The sequence below is a fragment of the Macrotis lagotis genome, chromosome 2 (genome assembly GCF_037893015.1).
Source record: "Macrotis lagotis isolate mMagLag1 chromosome 2, bilby.v1.9.chrom.fasta, whole genome shotgun sequence".
Classification (NCBI taxonomy): domain Eukaryota; kingdom Metazoa; phylum Chordata; class Mammalia; order Peramelemorphia; family Peramelidae; genus Macrotis; species Macrotis lagotis.
This window is the reverse complement of record NC_133659.1, coordinates 202877587-202895469: the sequence shown is the minus strand read 5'-3', so window position 1 is coordinate 202895469 and position 17883 is coordinate 202877587. Positions and strand designations below refer to the sequence as shown.

Below are 17883 nucleotides of genomic sequence, written 5' to 3'. Positions count from 1 at the left end.
TAAATGTAAATTTAAAAAAAAAGAATGCAGGGGTAGTTTAACATATGGAAAACTACTAACATAATTAATTTCATCAAAAATGATTTTTTTTAAAAAAGCATAAATCCCTCAGAGAAGTCTGATGCTGGCCAAAGCAATAATACATTTTGCCAGAGGGTGAGTGCAAAGGACTGTTATGCCAAGCTCAGGACAGGGCTTGTTTGCTCTGGAAATCAGGGTGTCCCTAATAGCATGACATAAGAAAACAAAGGTTAAAATAGTTTCATAAAGAAGGCATCTCCATCTTTGTCTCTGTCTCTTTCTCCAGTTTTGACTTCATTTTTCCAAGTCTGTTCAGACTACTCCCCAAGATACATACACAAATTCCATTGCTTGATTTAGAGAATGTTTGTAATGTGAAAAGAACTGAATTAAAATGATTTCATAACAACAGTTATTGACCAGTCTGTATTTTGTGCTTCAATAAATTTCTTCCTCATTCTTTGCTTCTGAAAAAAAAAAGGCTGGGGGCACAGCTAGGTGGTGCAGTTGATGGAACATGAATTTTGGAGTCAGGACGACTTGAGTTCAAATGTGACCTCAGACATTTGACATTTACTCTAGCTATGTGACCCAAATTGCCTCAACCAAAAAAAAAGTGGAAACACACACACACACACACACACACACACACACACACACACACACATATATACATGTACACACAGATACAGAAAGGATGAAAGAACTTGGAAGAAGTAGCAGAATGTTCTGCCTAGCATTCCAAGGAGGAACTCTAAGTTAGGTTTTGGTTGGTAGAGGTGGTGGTATTCAGAGATCTTAAGGATCCTTGGGACTACTCCAGGGAGTATGGTGGGAGCAAATGGTATGGGGGAAGAGGAAGGACAGGGGCAGGTATTCAATATTACTGGGGTAAAACACTTAAGACAGAATAGCAAGATTCCCACAAGGGAAAGAAACTCAAAGATCAGAGATAACTCTTTCTTTGTAAACAAAAAAGTATAATTTTGACCTTGTTATACTTCATTCAACAGACTCTAATAGTTCCCTGTTACCTTCAGGATCCACTATAAAATGCTCTATTTTAAAATCTGGCCCCTTGCTAACTTTCCAGTTTTCTTATATCTTACTCTCCTTCCATCCACTGCTCCTTAAACAAGATATTTCATCTTCCAAATCTGGGCATTTTTCTTGGCTGTCCCCTGGAATCCTCTCCCTTTTCCTTTCTTGCCTCCTGGCCTCCTTGGACTACTTTAAGTCTCAGCAAAGTCTTATTGCAATTATTGTTTTTGTTTTTCATTTTCCAAGAGCACCAATGACATCATAGGGGTAAAGTCTTGACTTGCACGTGAACTGGATTTAAGTGAGGCCTCACTCTCTCCTCTATAGTCATTGAAGTTCAGTGGCAATATGTAAGTCAAAATGACTGGTGATGACCATGCAGTGGATGACCTTGGCCTTTCAAAATTAAGGTCTTTCTCAAATCTCAAGTCTTGGTCAATCTTCCTGAATCTTTCCTGTGAGATTACTTCCACTTTACCCTGTATTAATCTTTTTTGTATTCAGTTGGTTTTCTCTGCCTTTGTTTGGACTGTGACTTCCTTGAGACTAGGGACAAATCCTTTTTGTTTGTTTTTTGTCTTTCCTTGTATCCTTACTGTATGGTATGTAATAAGTGCTTAATAAATTCTTGTTAACAAGAAGAATCTTGCATTAAGCCTGGGATCTTGATGTCCTAGAAATTAGGATACTATAAAGTTGCAAGTACATCTTAACATCTAGCCCAATATTTAACATGAAAATAGATAGACATGTGAAATTGGACCATGCATCACAGAATTTAAAAAAACAAATGAAAAAAATGAAAGACACGGGTCCCAGAAAAACAGCTTATATCCAGCCACCTCAATGACACCACCCTGAAAGCTCTTTAAAGAAATCATATCCCCTGGAGTCAGGAGTACCTGGGTTCAAATCCAGTCTCAGACACTTAATAATTACCTAGCTGTGTGGCCTTGGCCAAGCCACTTAACCCCATTTGCCTTGCAAAAACCTAAAAAAAAAAGAAATCATATCAAAGGGAAGAAAAGAAACTTGAGGTCATTAGACCTTTCCTGGTTGTAATATGCAAGAAATGCATCAAAGAAGATAGATTCTGAATAGGGAGAGACTCTATAGAAATCCTTTCTCATAAAAGAATGCTACCTTGACATTGGACTCATCTTTTATATTTTTTTCCTCTTGGAAAGAAGAGGGGTCAGATGTGCTTCCTGGAATAGATGTCCCCAGATGGAGGTCATGAGATGGAGAAGAGGTGGGTGAGGAGAGAAAGACCAGTTTCTTTTCTCTTGTGGGACAGGTAATACCTGAGAACCAAGTTTTGTTCTGAAGATCTAGTCAGACTTCCCCATCGATACAAGCCTAGTGCTAGATAGAAATGAGCTGGTTTAGTATTCTGGGATGCACAACTGAGTCCTGATGAAGGATTTAACTTGATTTTCATTTTTCTAGCAGGATTCTGATGAGATGTGTCCTTCTGAAATTTCAATAGGCAGCCAGTTAAATTCTCACTCAGAGAGCAAGAGAGTCAAAAGAAGAGAGACAGCTGGGGATGGAAGTTGTTCAGATTGTTACTCTAGCAAAGAGTTCTACTGGTACAACTCTGGTCTGGGAGTCAGGGCTTCTGAATTCTATTCTCTCTAACTGGTCAGTGACCGGCTGAGGAGAATCATTGGATTAGTCTTCTGAACTTTGAGGTATGAAGGGATGTTTTATCCTCGATCCTTTTCTGTCTTTCTGTGAGGATGATTGAAGGGCATTGTGAAAATCATTAAAAATCACTTCAGAAAAGTTTTTGTTATAAAAGATGACTCTTATGGGGGAGGGGGAATATACTGGGAACTAAAAGTGATATAAAATCAAAAGATATCAATAAAAAATGGAAAATTAGTTTTTCAGTGTTTCAGGAAAAGGAGGAGAAAGCCACTGGGTTGGCGGTTGGACTGTGGGGGAGGGAATGGATGGTGGGGGAGTGGCAGGAATGAAGGAATGAGGGGCTAGCCATGCCAGCCAGGGCTGGGGAGGTAAAGGGGGCAGGGACTGGAGACTGAGGAGAACAGCATAGCCATTGTACTCCGTTGAAGTCATAGCTTGAGGGCTCTGCCCTTCACCTTATTCCCACAGGATCCTTTTCTGGTTTAGGATGGGGAACTAGATCAGGGCACAGTCCCCCAGATTACACAATCATAGAGAAACTTCACGGAGGAACAACTATACGACAGGAAACCAGCTTCACTGATCCCTAAAGAACAAAATCCTGGTCCACTTTTTTTTAAAATGTTTCTCCATCCATGCATACACAAGAAGCAACAACTTTCAAGTCTCTGGAAGGGCAAGGAGGGCCCTTTCTCTGGACTTGTGTTTTGTCACTTCTGACTCAAGGCCTGAGTCTCAGGTTGCTCAGGAATAATCACAAATTTTCAAGATGTGAGGAGGCTTCTCTGAGGTGTACTGACTCTTTCTGAGGTCCTCAAAGAAAAGATGCTGAGGGTAGGGGCATCATTAAATCTTTTCCACAAACATCATCCTGTCCCTCCCCCCATCTGAAGGTGCCAGATCTGCCCCGCAAGCCCTATGTAGAGGGAGAGAGGAGGAGAAACCCTCATATAGCAAGGAGGGGGAGTACCCACAGGCTAGTGAGGGCCTGAGGCCGGGGCGCCCCTCTCTTTGCCGTCCCCTCCCCCATTCCTCCGTGCATTGTCGCAGACCTCCCTGCCAGGAAAACCAAAGAGGCCCCAAGAGAGGGTGAGCTGCTGCTGACAGCCCTCTGGAATCCTCCGAGACAACGCCCTGGTATCAGCTCCCGTGGGAGACCCGGGCAGGTGCAGCGCCCGGCCAGGGAAGAGGCCCAAGAAGGCGACGGGGCCCTCTGGCCGGGGCCTGCCCGGCTCCGGGTGCTCCCTCTCCCCGCTCCTGAGTCATCCTTCTCGTGACCCTGGCACCGCAGCTCCCCGGCCGGAGGCTGCTCAGCCCCCAACCCAGCCTCCTCCTTCTCCCCGGCTCCAGGCAGCCCCCCGGTTCTTTGCGGCGTGCGTCCGGGGGCAGAGGAGGGGGAGGCTGAGGAGGGTGGGATGAGCTGGCCGGACCCCCGCTGCCCCCACCCAACTGCCCAGGGTTGCTGAGCCGGAGCACCAGAGACCAAGAGCGCTTAGAAACGAATGGGGGCGGGGGGGTGTTGGGGAACAGAGGCGGGGGCGGAGGAGAGAGGGGAGGATGGGGGCCCGGGCCCCCGTCCCTTCGGGGTGGTTTCCCAGTTTCCCGGCCAGCTCAGCCCGCAGGTCGCTGAGTCACCGCCCCGGAGCCGGCTGGTACTGGACAGCCACGGGGTGGGCAGGGCCCGGCCCGGGGAAGAGGCAGGGTCGCGGCCCCCGCTAGTGGGAAGGACCCCTGTGCTCTATCTTACTTTTATTTCCTCCTTCTTGACCTACTGTAAGCGGCCCCAGCGCGCGCTTCCGAGGTGCCCCCCGGTCCTTGACCTTTCGGCCCAGAGCCCCTCTGGGGAAAGCTGAGTTCTGCAGGACTGGAGGGAGCAGAATTAGGCTGCTGGTGGTCCCTGCCCACAATTCCTCCAGCGCCAGGAAACGGGACTGGGTTTCTGCTACCTGGGAGGGCAAGGCCAAGAGACCCAGATAAAAAGATATATAGTCAGGCATGTAGGAGCTAAGAGACATGATCTCGGATGGTTTTCTTCGGAGTCATCCCCCACACTACTTTGTCCGTATTGTTCTTTGTCTTGGCAAGTTATGATTTCCCTGAGCCAACCTTCCTGAGAGGGAGGAATGAAGTGGTTGGGTGGAGGGGAGGGGGCAGTGCTGGTATTGGGTGGGCTGATGCAGTGGTGGCAGGATCTCCTCTCACCAGGCCTCTGATTCAAACAGGCTTTTTTAAGTTGACTTTTTATTAAAACAACATATTCTTTATTTCACCCTCACAGAAAAATGATCAAAAACACACAAGACAGTAGCCCCAAATGAGCATATTTCTCATTCAATGCCTACATTTCAGTGAGTCTCACTTTTCTGTTAAGCTCCTAAATAGACAGGCCTTTGGTTTTACAGTTCTTATTGTCATCTAAAAGAAAACTCACCTCTGATTTTTTCTGAGTCTAGTTTTCCTTCTTTCTTTCCTTCCTTCCTTCTTTCCTTCCTCCTCTTCCTTGATCTCTCTCTCTCTCTCTCTCTCTCTCTCCCTTCTCATATATTGTATGTGTGTGATTAACAAGAAATTATTTTCTCTCCAGGTCAACAATAAAAAAAGAAAAAAAAGACCTCATATAAATATGCTTAGTCCAACAAAACCAAACCCACATTTTCCCTGTCCAAAAATGGTTGTATCATAGTGACTGCCTTCTGTCCTGTTTCCTGTGTACAATTATTTTTCCTATTAGACTGTGAGCCTCTTGAGAGCAGGGATTGTTTTTTGCCTTTCTTGGTACCCCCAGTACTTAGCACTGTATCTGGCATAGTGCCTAATAAGAGTTTATTAAATTCTTCTTGACTTAGTCCACCAACTTATTGTCCCAAAATGGGTTATCTCATGTTTCATCTCCCTTCCTCTGGAATTCTGGTTTGTCATTGAAGTCAGGGTTTATGAAGTCTTTCAATTTTTTTTTTGTTTATACTACTGTCATTGTATAAAGTGTTCTGGTTATGCTCACTTCATTCTGCATTAGTTTTTAGAATTTCCTCTGAAACCTTCCCTATTACCATTTTTTTATGATGCAATAACGTCTTACAGCTGCATGTCATAATTTGTTTACTTATTCCTCAGTAGATAGGTATTGCCTTAGTTTCTGTTTGGGGCTACTTTGAAAGAACTGTTATAAATATTTCTGTACATAACTTCCTAAAGCACAATTTGATCATGTCAAACCCCCTATTTAACTGACCCCAATATTTCCTGATTACCTCCAGGATTAATTATATAATCCTCTGTTTGGCCTTTAAAGTCCTTCATAACTTGGCTCCTGACCACCTTTTCCAGTCTTCTTACACTTTATTCCTCTCCTGTGGATTCTGTGATCAAGTGACAGTGACAGTGATGCTTCATCTCTTCTGCCTTCAAGCTGTTCCCATGCCTCGCAGACTCTCTTCTTATTTCTACCATCCAGCTTTCTTCCAGTTTCCTTTGAGATCCAGTCAATAAACATTTACCAAGCATCTCTTACATGGGCATTTGGACATTGTCCTAAGCTCTGGGGCTACAAACATGAAAAAAGATAGTCTTTGTCTTCAAGGAGTTTGCAATCTGATGGAAGATACCACACAAAACATAACATGGGGGCAACAGGGAGGGTGAAACACCAGTGACCTGGTGGAGAAATCAATTAAGTCCTAAACTAGGGTGCAGCCCAGAGAAGACAAATCCAAAATGAGTGCAACAGAGTAGTTAATGAGGCAATGTCTGAAGAGTTATCTTTACTTTCATCCCTCCTTAAACGTTTGTTGAGGAATTCCTAGCCTCCACCCTTTACTCAGAAGGGCAGAAAGAAGGGCAGGATGAACTGTGTGTTTCAAGGCTGAGAGGATGAGGTTTCCCAATGGGGAGTTTATTGAGGACAGGGTGGAGAAGTCAAATTAGTCCAAAATGAGTGCAGCTTTTTGGGAAATGAAATGTCTGAACTATATTTTCATCCTCTCCTAGAAGCCTCTCCAGAAGAGTAGAGGTTCTTTCTTTCTTTCCTTCCTTCCTTTTTTCTCTTTCTTCCTGCCTTCTCATTCTTTCACGTTTTTCTGCCTTTCTTTCTGTCCCCTAGTCCTTAGCATAGTGTCTGAAATATAAATGTTAATTGACTAACATAGGAGTCCTTTTCCTTTTTTCTCCATCTTCTTTCTTTGGTTAATGTAGGTTCGCAGACCTTGGCTTTTAGCTAACTTTTGCTCCACCAAGAACTGTTCCTTACAGATTGATTAGTGGCACGTCCCAATCTATCCCTTAACCACTTTGCCCAAATAAACAAAACACACCGCCTGAGGCTGAAACTAGCTTTCTATTTTGCTCTGTTATATTATTTTGAATTGCAAAGCACTTGAGGAAAGTAACTTTTTTGTTTTGTTTTGCTTTATAGTTCTGTAAACTGAAGTTTTCAGTTAATGTGCTGACAAACATGCAAATCTAAATTCAATCGCCCCTGGTATTATCGGACTCTCTCGGGCAGAGCATGGTACATGGGAAGCCCTAGGGGATATACATTTGGAGACGACCCAGTTCTTGCCTTCATAGATGCTAGATGGAGTGGCAATATGAAATTGAAAACCTCATTTCTGGGTCCAAGCCTCGTCGGTCTCGTCACCTTCCCCTCTTCCTTCACTTCCCCCATTTCCCCAGCCAGCCCGGGCTCCCTTCTCTCGGAAGGGATTCTGTCACTCAGTTCCCCACTTTCCCTTAGAGGGTCTCAGGACACGGGGTAGGCGACCTTCTTGGGAGCGGGTAGCAGTCACCACCCGGATCCTTCAGCCCTGCACGGCCCGGGGCCTTCCTGGGGGCGCGGGGGGGCCTCCCGTCCGGCTGGTGCGCGGGGCTGGCAGCCTCCGCGGCAGGTTCTCCGCAGGTGCGCGGCTCCGCCCTTCCTCCGGGACAGTCCGGTTTCACCTCCCGGCCCCACGGGCGGGGGCGGCCGGGGAGGTTAAGAAGAGTTGGGCCGCGGGAGCCGCCGGGGGGCCCGTGGTGTGTCGCAGGCGGCCTGGGGCCGCAGCCGGCCGGCCGTCCCGGGCCGGGCCCGAGCGGGCGGGCCCCGCTCTCCCAGAGCCTGCTCTGCTGCCCGCCCCGCGCCCCGCCCCGCCCCGCCCCGCGCCCGCCCCGGAGTGTCCCGCTCGGGCTTCCCGCTCCCGAGCCCACAAGTCACTGGGGAGGCAGGAGCGGAGCGGCCCGGAGCACGGCCTCCTGCGGCGGGGCGGCGGGGTCCTCGGGGCGCTCCCCGGGCCCGGCGAGCGGCACGTGCGCGCCCCGGCCCCTGCCCCCGCCCGGCCCGCCGGCCGCTGCCCCCGCCGGCCGCTGCCCCCGCCGCTGCCCCGGCCGGCCGCTGCCCCCGCCGCTGCCCCGGCCGGCCGCTGCCCCCGCCGCTGCCCCCGCCGCTGCCCCCGCCGGCCGCTGCCCCCGCCGGCCGCTGCCTGGGCTGCGCCGCCCCGAGGCGGCCCGGACCCGGGGGAGCGCGTCCCGGGCCCTGCCGCGGGGCCGCCCCGAGCTCCCTCCGGGAGCCAGCCTGAGGGGGACGCGGGGGCGCCGGGCGCCCGGGCCCCGGAGGATGCCTTCCAGCCGGGAGGGTGAGCGGGAGCGGCGTGGGGCGGCCCCGCGGGCGGAGGCGTGGTCGGGGGGCTCGGAGCGCCCGCCCCCGGCACCCGGCCCGGCCGAGGGGCGCAACCTGCCGGCAGAGTGGGGCCCGGAGGGAGGAGCGGCGGGGGCCGGGGCAGGCCGGGCCCCCCCGGGCCGCGGCCCCGGCCCCTCCCGCGGCAAACCGGCCCGACCGGGGCGGGCGGCCCCACCCCCGCTGGCGGCCCCGCCTTTCCCCGGCCCCGGGCCGCGGGCGCCCGCGGAGTCGGGTGGGCGCTGGGGCCGGGGCTGCCCAGGCGGCCGCACGCCCATCTGCTGCCCCCCCCCCCCCGCGGGGCCGGGGCCGGCGAGGCCCCTCAGAGCTCTCCGGGGCCGGGAGCCGGCGTGGGCGCCCCCGGACCCCCGGACCCCGCGCCCGTCCGCCGGGGGCCCGGGACTTGGCGCGACGGGAGGACGAGCCGGCCCGGGGCCCCTCAGCCCGAGTCCGGCTTCAGGCCGGCGCTGCGCCGGGGCCGGGGCTCGGGGGAGCCCGCCCGGAGCCCGCGAGTCCGCCCCGGAGAAGCCGGGAGGGAGGTGCGGGGGCCCGAGGGCCCCGGGACGGCCGCCCCCCAGCCCGGGGGCTCCCCGCGCCGGCATGGACTGAGCTCGGGGCGGGGCAGGGGAGCCCGGGCCTGGGAGAGGCTGATAAGGAGCCCGGGGCGGCCGGCTGGGAGCGCGGCGCGTCGGGCGGAGGCCCGGGACCGAGGGGCGCGGGAGGGCCCGGGGAGAAGGAAGGCGGCGGAGGGGGGGCGGCTCCCCTTCCTTGGGAGGGGGCAGAAGCGAGGCGGGCCGGGCAGCCCGGCTCGGGGGGCCGCGGGGTCCGGGAGCCTCACCCTTTGCCCCTCTCCTCCCCAGGGCGCCCCAGCCGACTTCTGCCAAGGCCCTGCAGGGTGCTGGTGCTGCTGAACCCCCGGGGAGGCACGGGCAAGGCCCCGCAGCTCTTCCAGAGCAGAGTGCAGCCCATGCTGCAGGAGGCCGGGGTCTCCTTCACGCTGCGCCTGACCGGTGAGCCCCCCGGGCCCGAGCGGGGAGGGCGGCAGGGCCGGCGGGAATGCAGAAGAACCTGAGCCGCTTCTTCCCTGCTCCCTGCAGAGCGTCGGAACCACGCCAGGGAGCTGGTGCGGGAGGAGGACCTGTCGTCCTGGGACGCCCTGGTGGTGATGTCTGGAGACGGGCTGATGCATGAGGTGAAGGCGGGCAGTGAGGGGAGGGTGCAGCCCAGGCTGCTTGGGGCAGGAGGAGGCCGGGCGGCAGTAACGACTTGAAACTTGCAGGTGGTGAACGGCCTGATGGAACGGCCGGACTGGGAAACAGCCATTCAGAAGCCGCTCTGTAGCCTTCCCGCAGGATCTGGCAATGCTTTGGCTGCCTCTGTAAACCATTATGCAGGGTGAGGGGCCCGGATTCTGTCTCCATTTCTACCCCCCCCCCCCCCATTGGCTTGCTGATCTTTAAACCCCCTCAACCTCTCCATCTGCTCCGGCTCCTCTCTAGGCCAGGGAGTTTAAGGTTTCCTCTTCCACTCTCTACCAGCCCAACCCCAGGGCAGGGTCTAGTGGGGTCGGTCAGAGCTTCAGGCTTCCAGTCTTCCTCATGTTCTTCTTTCACCTCCCAGCAACGAACAGGTAAACAATGAAGACCTCTTGACCAACTGTACGAGGTTGCTGTGCCAAAGGGGCCTCTCTCCCATGAACTTGCTTTCCCTACATACGGCCTCAGGTAGCCGCCTCTTCTCCGTGCTCAGCCTGGGCTGGGGCTTTGTTGCAGACGTAGATGTGGAGAGTGAAAAGTACAGATGCCTGGGGAAGATTCGATTTACCCTGGGCACGTTCTTACGGCTGGCTACCCTGCGCACATATCGGGGCACCTTATCATATCTCCCCGTGGGAGCATCTTCTTCCAAGGTCTTGGCTGGACCTGCCCTGGGCCACAGTCAACCGAGTCAACCAGGCCCCGTGGATTCCCTCCTTGTGCCTCTGGAGCAGCCAGTACCAGAGAACTGGACGGTGGTGCCAGACCACGAGTTTGTGTTAGTGCTGGCTCTCCTGCATTCCCACTTGGGCAGTGAGATGTATGCTGCACCCATGGCTCAGGGAACTGGAGGGGTCATCCATTTGTTCTACCTTCGGGCTGGTGTCCCCCGGGCTACGTTGCTTCGGCTTTTCATGGCCATGGAAAAGGGCACACATATGGATTTGAACTGCCCTAATCTGGTCTATGAGCCTGTGGTAGCCTTCCGCCTAGAACCTCATGATAACAGGGGCATGCTTACAGTGGATGGAGAGCAGTTGGCCAGCGAAGCTGTCCAAGGCCAGGTGCACCCTGGAGGCATTCAGTTGGTTAGTGGCTGTCCAGAATTAAACTCTGGTCTGGAGCCAACTCCTCTACCCTGTTCAGAAGACTGTGCTCCTCCAGAGTTGACTTCTTAACTAGGGCTTGTGAACTCCACTGGACTTGTAATGCTGTCCGCTTTGCAAATGGGGAGTGCCTTAACCCTAAGTGACAAGGGAATTCTTCCACAGGTTAGTCAGTTCCAGGATTCCAAAATTAGGCCAGTCAGCTCTGTTAGATGTCCAAGATTTCCCCACTTCAGGACCAGAGTTTAGTTCAATTGTTGGCCAGAAATAGCATACCAAATGAACACTCTAAATAAAGTGATTTTTCCAAGATGCCTAGTCCCATCTCTGGGGGGTGAGGAAAAAAGTTGGGACCTTGAACCTAAGAATAAATGATCCATATTTATGTGGTACATTACACTGACAAAGTCCTTAAAATCCAGGTTTGAGTTATTCTATTTACAGATGAGGGAAAAGAACACTTCAGTTTGCTATTTACCCAAGGCCAATGATAAGAACTTGAAATAAGTTCAGTGCTCTAAAACACAGGTGTCAAATTTTGGCTGGCAAAACTCTCAAGTGCAGCACAACCACAAAATGGAATTGGTAATTATTTAATAAAATAAAAAATATTAACATGTGGTTTTCAAAGTCAACAAGCCACCCAAAGGTACTCTTGATGTACAGATTAGTACTCCCTGTTTCTGTACAAGTTCAACACTATTAATCACACTAATCTAGATGTTAGGTAGAAAAATAGCAATTTTACTGATAACCAAAGAAGGCTAAACTTGTTGGAGATTCTGGCTCTATTGATCAAATAACCCCAAATGTGCAGACAGTGGAGATATAAACAGGAGAAGTCCCTGCCCTTAAAGTATTTACATTCTATTTGGACCAAAAGCTTGAATGAAAAGGTAGGAATTGCATCTTTCTTAACTGTAGTACTTTAGGGAAAATTGGGGCAAAGAAGAAAAAAGGGTAAACTTGATCAAAAAAGAATTTTTTCTGTTCTTGCAAACAAAACCTACCTTTTAAGTCTGACTAGCCCCTTTGATGGATATCATCCTTCCCTACTCCCACCTCAAATCTTCCCTACTGGAAACTTAGTTTCTACCCATTAAAGGGGGTATAAGCTACAGGAACAGTAAAAGTAGCAACAGAAGCCCCCATCACCCTCACTTTATTCAATTTGGGTTCTTTGTCCTGAACTTAAGTTAAAATGAGAAATACCTGTTGAGCACCCTATTGTGTTAGGCCAGGAACTTCAGCCTCCTTAAGAAGCACCAAACTTCTTACTAAGGTAAAAATTACATAAGCTCAGCCAGCTGAAATGACCAGTGAACTTTTGACTAAAGTCAAACATTGGGAAGTTCTTTACCAAATGCTAGAAAGAAGGCATTTTTTTCTGATAAAGGCCAGACAGCTAGGATGTAAAAGCATAGACTTCAACTATTTGGTTCTTGATGACTAAATAAACAGGAGTATGGTTGTATGTTTTAAAAAATTGTCTTAGAGACAAAAAAGGCAGCAAAGTCCAGATGAGTGGCAGAGGCAGGTTTAATGGCATTACCTTTTTTTGTTTATTTTTACATTCTAATGAGTCAAACCAAAAAAAAAAAATGCAGGTAAAAAAAAGTTTAATCACACAGCACTTTATACAGATATTATAAGCAATAGAGCATTCACATCTCCACATGAACAATGAACGCACTTTGAAGCATGGCCCCACCAGTCAATCCTGTTTTGTTCTTAAATACTGTACAGAATAGAATCAAGTCTTCAAACGCCACCCACAGTCCTACCTCTGACCACTCTCTCCACTGCTGCTGCTGCAAGCTGGTTATAGTACAGCACAGTTGTGGAGTCAGCTTAAGGCTAACAAGATGCATCATGCTTTGGCTTTTTTTTTTTTGTCTTTTTCTTAAGTTTAAGGTTTTTGCCTTTATGAGATTTTAGCTCTTTTTTTTTAAACCTTAAATATTACAATACATACACCAAAAAATTACATAGCTGCAATGTGCTCAATAGCAACCTCATAACCTGGAGCTTCACATTATCAAAAGCTTAGAAAATGTGTAAACCTCTGTGCGTGTCTTGGGAGAAGTGTGAGTTCCCAGCTGGCCAAAGCTCACCTCACCCTACAGAGTCTCTGCATTAGTGGCCAGCTGGGTGTCTCATTCACACCAGAATGGGCTGACGGCTAAGGAAGGGAGCCTCTCTGGTATGAGTTTCATGTCACCTCTCCGCGTTGTCAAGTGGCTACTGTGATGACAGGGGCAGAGTCCCTAGCACTTTACTTTCTCCTTCCTGCTGCACTTTCACTCCTGGGTGGTGGAGGGAGGAGAGCGCATTTATATGCTCAGTTCCAAAAAGTTTTTGAGCTTATGGAAACCAAAGGTGCTTAATTCTCCCATCTGGTTGGGTCTGGGATCAGCAAGGCACCTATAGTGTTTACTTCCCCATCAAATCCATTATCCTCACCCTCATTCCAGAGAACTAAATCATCCACTTTATGTGCCACTGCCCACCTCATAGATAATGGGGGTAACACAGCAAAGTTTTGAGAGGGTGGTGTGATTGATGGGATAGTTCCCAGGAAATCCCTAAGGAATAATTACTCTGCTTGGGGCATAGACAGTAGACAGTAGATTCTGGAGAGGGCAGAAAGGGCAGGATTGGGCAGCAGGGGAGCCAATCTAGAGGGCAAGGGGCCATTGGAGTGTGGCTTTCCCTGCTACAATGAATGCAAGGCACATCCACTGCTCCAGAGATCAGGTCTTGCTTACCACTGATGAACAGAAAGTGCAGGCTTAAGGACAGTCCCAGTATTATTCTCTGGGAACTTTTTGAGGCAAAGGGGGAGGGGAGAACTGGGCTTCTCTGTTTTGTTAGGAAGTGACAGTGGGAAGAGGAGGGGAAAAAAACTATAAAAAATAACCTAGGAAGTTCAGATTCTCTTTGTTGCAAAAGAACCTTTTGCTCTAAGACGTCCAGGAATGGGAGTGCATCTAGAAACTCCTTTCACTTCAGCATCACTCACCTTGGGGGTATGAGGGCAGTAGGGGGCCCTCTCTTTGGGGATGGAAAAAAAGGAGAAGGGAGACTCCAGGAGAGGGAGTGACTAGGCAGCAGGCCAATCTCTCCCCACTGTGTCCACTGTCTTTTCAGTCTGGGGGTGTTGCTACTTGTCCTCTGTGCCCTCGGGGATACCTGCCTCTACCAGGGCTGCCCGAAACTGTGCCAAGACCCCTCTGATGCTCTTGATAAAGCCCTTAGAGAGTGGAAATAAGGGGAAGCCGATGTCTGGGTAGCCACTCTTCTCAGGTAGGAAGCTTCGGTAGCTCTTCCTCCGCTTCTTTGGTTTGACACTGGGTGGCATAGATGAGTCTGGGGTGGCCTCCAGGGTCTGCTCTGTAAAGTCCTTGCTCACCGAGGGTGCTGGTCCCTGGGCACCACCCTCAGAGTCTGAACCCTGGGAGGCCTCACTAGGAGCCACTCCTATCTCCTCTGGCTCTTCTCTTCCAGAGTCAGATAACTCAGTAGTTGCAGGTGGTTCAGGTGAGCTGCCATCCCCTGGGGCCCCATTGGGCAGCTCCTGGGACCGCTCAAGGAGAGCATGGGTCTCTAGCCAGGATTCAATTCGGCTCACCAATCGCCAGCCTCCTGTACTGAAATGCTGCCGGATCTCCTGCTCAAAGACCTCTGGTGGACGCCGAAGCAGCTGGGTCATAGACTGCACCACACGGATCAGTGCCATCTCATTATAACAGCGGCTATTTTCATAGCCCTCCTGTAAGCCCCGGTCACTATCAAACCCTGCTTCGTTGTAGTAAGGCTCATTCACCAGGATCAGGCCTGTAGAATTAAGAAAGTGGAAGGTATAAGGGAACAGGCCAGGTAGCCAAAGGAGAAAATAGGGAATGACTACTTTAAAGGACATTTGATTATCTAGTCACTGACATACAGATTAGTCTTTTTTTCCCCCCCAAAGAATGGGAGAAATAACAGTTCTAGTTCAATGCTGACCAATCTTGATTCTTTTTTGTCACTACAGTGCCTTATTCCTTGCCCTGCCCTTCCCCATCTTAGGCAGTTTGACCCTCTGGAAGCTCACTTCAGAAAAGTCTGGAATTATGAATGAATGGAGATGTTCCAAACCTATTTTTAACCTTGTTCAATTTAGGATTTCAAGGAAGATGAAAACTAATTCTTCCAAAGAGGCCCAGTGTCTAAATCCCTCTGCCACAGACCCTCTTTCCTTTACCCTTCACATGTCACTGACATACCTTGAATGGAGATGAGCACCTGTAGAAGACTGGACTTGCTAGTCCACCTTTCTGTTCCCTGAAATACATATGAAAGAATAGTGAATAACAGCTCAGAGACATTCTTGGTTTGCTCTCTTACTCCCAGTTTTTATCCTAGCAATTCACTTACTTTTCCAATCCAGGTGCCCAGTAAACTGACACACACTTTTCCATTGTCATATAGGTTGGGATTCAGCCGCCCACTGCACTGGGAGAGGTAGCAAAAGTGGGGTGGCACAGCAGGGTAAATGTTGGGAAGTTGGATGTCAAACAAGAAGAGGCCATCTTCATATGGGGTTCGAGTGGGACCCTTAATCAGGGCTGAGAAGAGGTCCTAGAAGAAGAAAATAGGATCAATGATTACTGGAATCAGTCAAGACACACTGCATTTTTCCACAGTGAGATAAAGGAACTACAGTAGACCAAGCCACCAGAATTCTGAACTTAAAAGTCTGATGCATATAGTCACTTAATACTTTCTCATTACTAATTTGCAACCCAAATCTTTTTCATGGACTGTTACAAATTTCTTACATCCAGAAAAAAAAATTCTTTTGTTTCCACACAACCCTTTTATCTCACACTAAAGTGAAAGGAAGGAGGCAGTTTCAAGATTTGAAAATGCTGAGAGGCAGGACTTCCAGGTTGCCCTCTACTGGAGGCTCTTAAATTCTACTGGCATGAATTCTTAAAAGTATCCAATTGGGAACTTAAAGAAACAAATAAAATTGGCTTTTGCAATAAGGAATACATCTTAGCAAATATTTGGAAACATTTTGAGATCATCAATTACCATTACCATTTTTGTGACTAGAAGAAACACTAAAGTCTTAAGCAATAGCTTGATTAGAAGCATGGGATTTTTTTTTTGGGGGGGGGGGCCTTCTCTGTGAAGATATTGGTACTGTGTAAAAGATCAACCCTAGATTTCAAGCTCCCCTGTAGCTGAGAAAGAATATACTATTCTCCTAGGAGGCTGAGAGAATCAGGACCTAGTAAGTGATAGCCTATGATGTACTGCTCTACTCTGATGGGAAATCTGCTCCCTCTACTTGCCATTCGGTCCTCAAAGGTTTTGACCATGATGCCATCTGGAAGCGAGGTAGCAAGCAGTGCCATCTCTTTCCTTACTGTACTGAAGAACTTTTTGGCTTCTGGTGGTTGGAATTCAATCTTCTTAAATGAATGATTAACTGGAGATGGGGAAAGACCAGTTATTTCAACAATATAGAGAACAGTGGGGAGATGTGTCTACAACATAATGGGTAGGGAAAAGCGTAGCAACAGGGGAAGCCCAGGTCCCTGGGAAATAGTGCCCCTCACTTCATGGCTTGGTATTTTCCCCTAGACAGATGAATAAAATACCCTTTATCTGACTTATCCTTTTTCTCTCCAATCAGAATTATTTTAAAGTCTCTTCATCTGGAACAGAGCTTTGGAGAAACAGCAAGTCAGAAGGGTGGCAAAGGGGGTGGAAATGGTGTGATGTGCCTCCATTCCAACAGGGGATATATCAACTCAGAAGGAACACCATGGGAATAAACAAGGAAAACAAACAAGCAAGACCAGGGTGAGGGGCCAACTTACAGGGTGCGAATTCCAGGACAGAGAAGACCTCGCCCTTGGCGCTAGTGAAAGTGACCCCTGGCTTGCCACCACACTGCTGACAGAGCACTGGGGTCTCACTGGGCCACTCTGACCGAACAGGAGACTGAGCCTCAGCCTTTTCCTCTTTGCGCTCTGCCTCTGGCATAGCCTCCATTTTTTCCTCCTCAGCAATGGCCACATTGTCTAGTGTCTTTTTCAAATTTTCCTGCAGCTTCTTGATGTCATCTAGGAATTTCTTCTCCCGGGTGGGCTTCTCGGGCTCCACAGTGGGTGAGGTGGGTGAACCAGTCAGGAGTTGTTCAACTGTCATGTTCTTGAGACTTTCTAGGATCTTAATGGCCTCCTTCAGTTCCCGGAAACTCTTTGGGGGCCCTTCCTTGCTCGCTTTCTCCATCAGCCCAGCCACAGGTGCAGCCATAGCAACGGCTCCCTGGATGGCAGCTGCTGCGGCCACAGCCTCTTCACTGATCACCATTCCCTTGTCCTCTTCGGTGGTGATCGGAAGCTCGGTAGGAGGTATGATGGGCTCATCTCCTTTGGGGTGCTCTTCTTCCATTAGTCCATTGTCTGTTTCCCAGCTGTCACTCTCATCCTCCCACTCATCTGAGGAGGCCCCGCTGGTGCTACCATCTACAGAATCGTAGTCTGACTCCTCGATCTCTGACTCGATGTTATATAAGTGCTGGGCAGAGGAGGGGAAATACAACGGCAGCTCAGATTTTCAGGATCTGGTTGTGGAAGTCACATCCCCACCAGTGGAAAAGCGTTCTGAAGGGGGCTCAAGGAGGGCTACTTATTGTAAGGGCTACCAAGGCTTGTGCTCACACACATCTGTTACCTCCTTTCTCAACTGCTAAAAGTCAGGAGTCTCAGCTCAGCTTCTTCAGTTTGGTTTGGAACAAACTAGTCTTCTCTAAACCATTGCCCTGATTCTTTCATTTGTCTTTACAGAATTTGGGAAGAGAATACTATCTGGATACCTTACCAGTGCTCCTGTTCCTCCCTGGCCCAGGCTCCCCTTCTCTGCCTGCTAAGGGGCCCAAGGGGAAAACCAAGGCAAATGAAGCTTGGGTCAGCTGACATTGCAGCAGTGTCCCCTTTGTGGGGACGCACCAGGGAGCCTGGAACAAGTGGCAGGAGGGGGAGGTCAGAACATAGAAGACTCTGTCACATACTGTTCTCTCTCCCCAGATGGCCTCAGATAGGATGGTTAAGATCCAAAACCTACTCTAGGTTAGGAGAGTTGGTCCATTAAAGCTCTG

The 17883-nt window shown here is 49.8% G+C and overlaps 2 protein-coding genes across 3 annotated transcripts in view; one reads left to right on the top strand and one right to left on the bottom strand.

The window, feature by feature from the left end:
- The first annotated feature begins 8203 nt into the window (after positions 1-8203).
- On the top strand, positions 8204-11036 carry SPHK1 (sphingosine kinase 1). Its single transcript, XM_074224498.1, has 5 exons — positions 8204-8321; positions 9223-9372; positions 9460-9554; positions 9642-9757; positions 9983-11036. Exons 1-5 carry the CDS (start codon positions 8303-8305, stop codon positions 10794-10796), a joined length of 1194 nt encoding a protein of 397 aa, XP_074080599.1. The 5' UTR covers positions 8204-8302; the 3' UTR covers positions 10797-11036.
- The window catches only part of UBE2O (ubiquitin conjugating enzyme E2 O), a 100353-nt gene continuing 92304 nt past the window's right edge, over positions 9835-17883 (bottom strand). The window contains exons 14-18 of one of the 2 annotated variants that reach the window (XM_074224496.1): positions 16601-17303; positions 16070-16206; positions 15144-15347; positions 14993-15050; positions 9835-14561 (exon numbers count right to left, since the gene is read on the bottom strand). In XM_074224496.1, coding sequence (XP_074080597.1) covers positions 13888-14561; positions 14993-15050; positions 15144-15347; positions 16070-16206; positions 16601-17303 — 1776 coding nt within the window. In that variant the 3' untranslated portion in view covers positions 9835-13887. The remainder of the gene's footprint in view (positions 14562-14992; positions 15051-15143; positions 15348-16069; positions 16207-16600; positions 17304-17883) is intronic. The other variant, XM_074224497.1, reaches the window with a different exon arrangement.

What these genes read in the sequence shown, in the direction of transcription:
- SPHK1 (XM_074224498.1), top strand. An exon ending in CTTCACGCTGCGCCTGACCG is followed by an intron (nt 9,373 to 9,459) that starts GTGAGCCCCCCG and finishes TGCTCCCTGCAG; the next exon opens with AGCGTCGGAACCACGCCAGG. An exon ending in TCTGTAAACCATTATGCAGG is followed by an intron (nt 9,758 to 9,982) that starts GTGAGGGGCCCG and finishes TTCACCTCCCAG; the next exon opens with CAACGAACAGGTAAACAATG.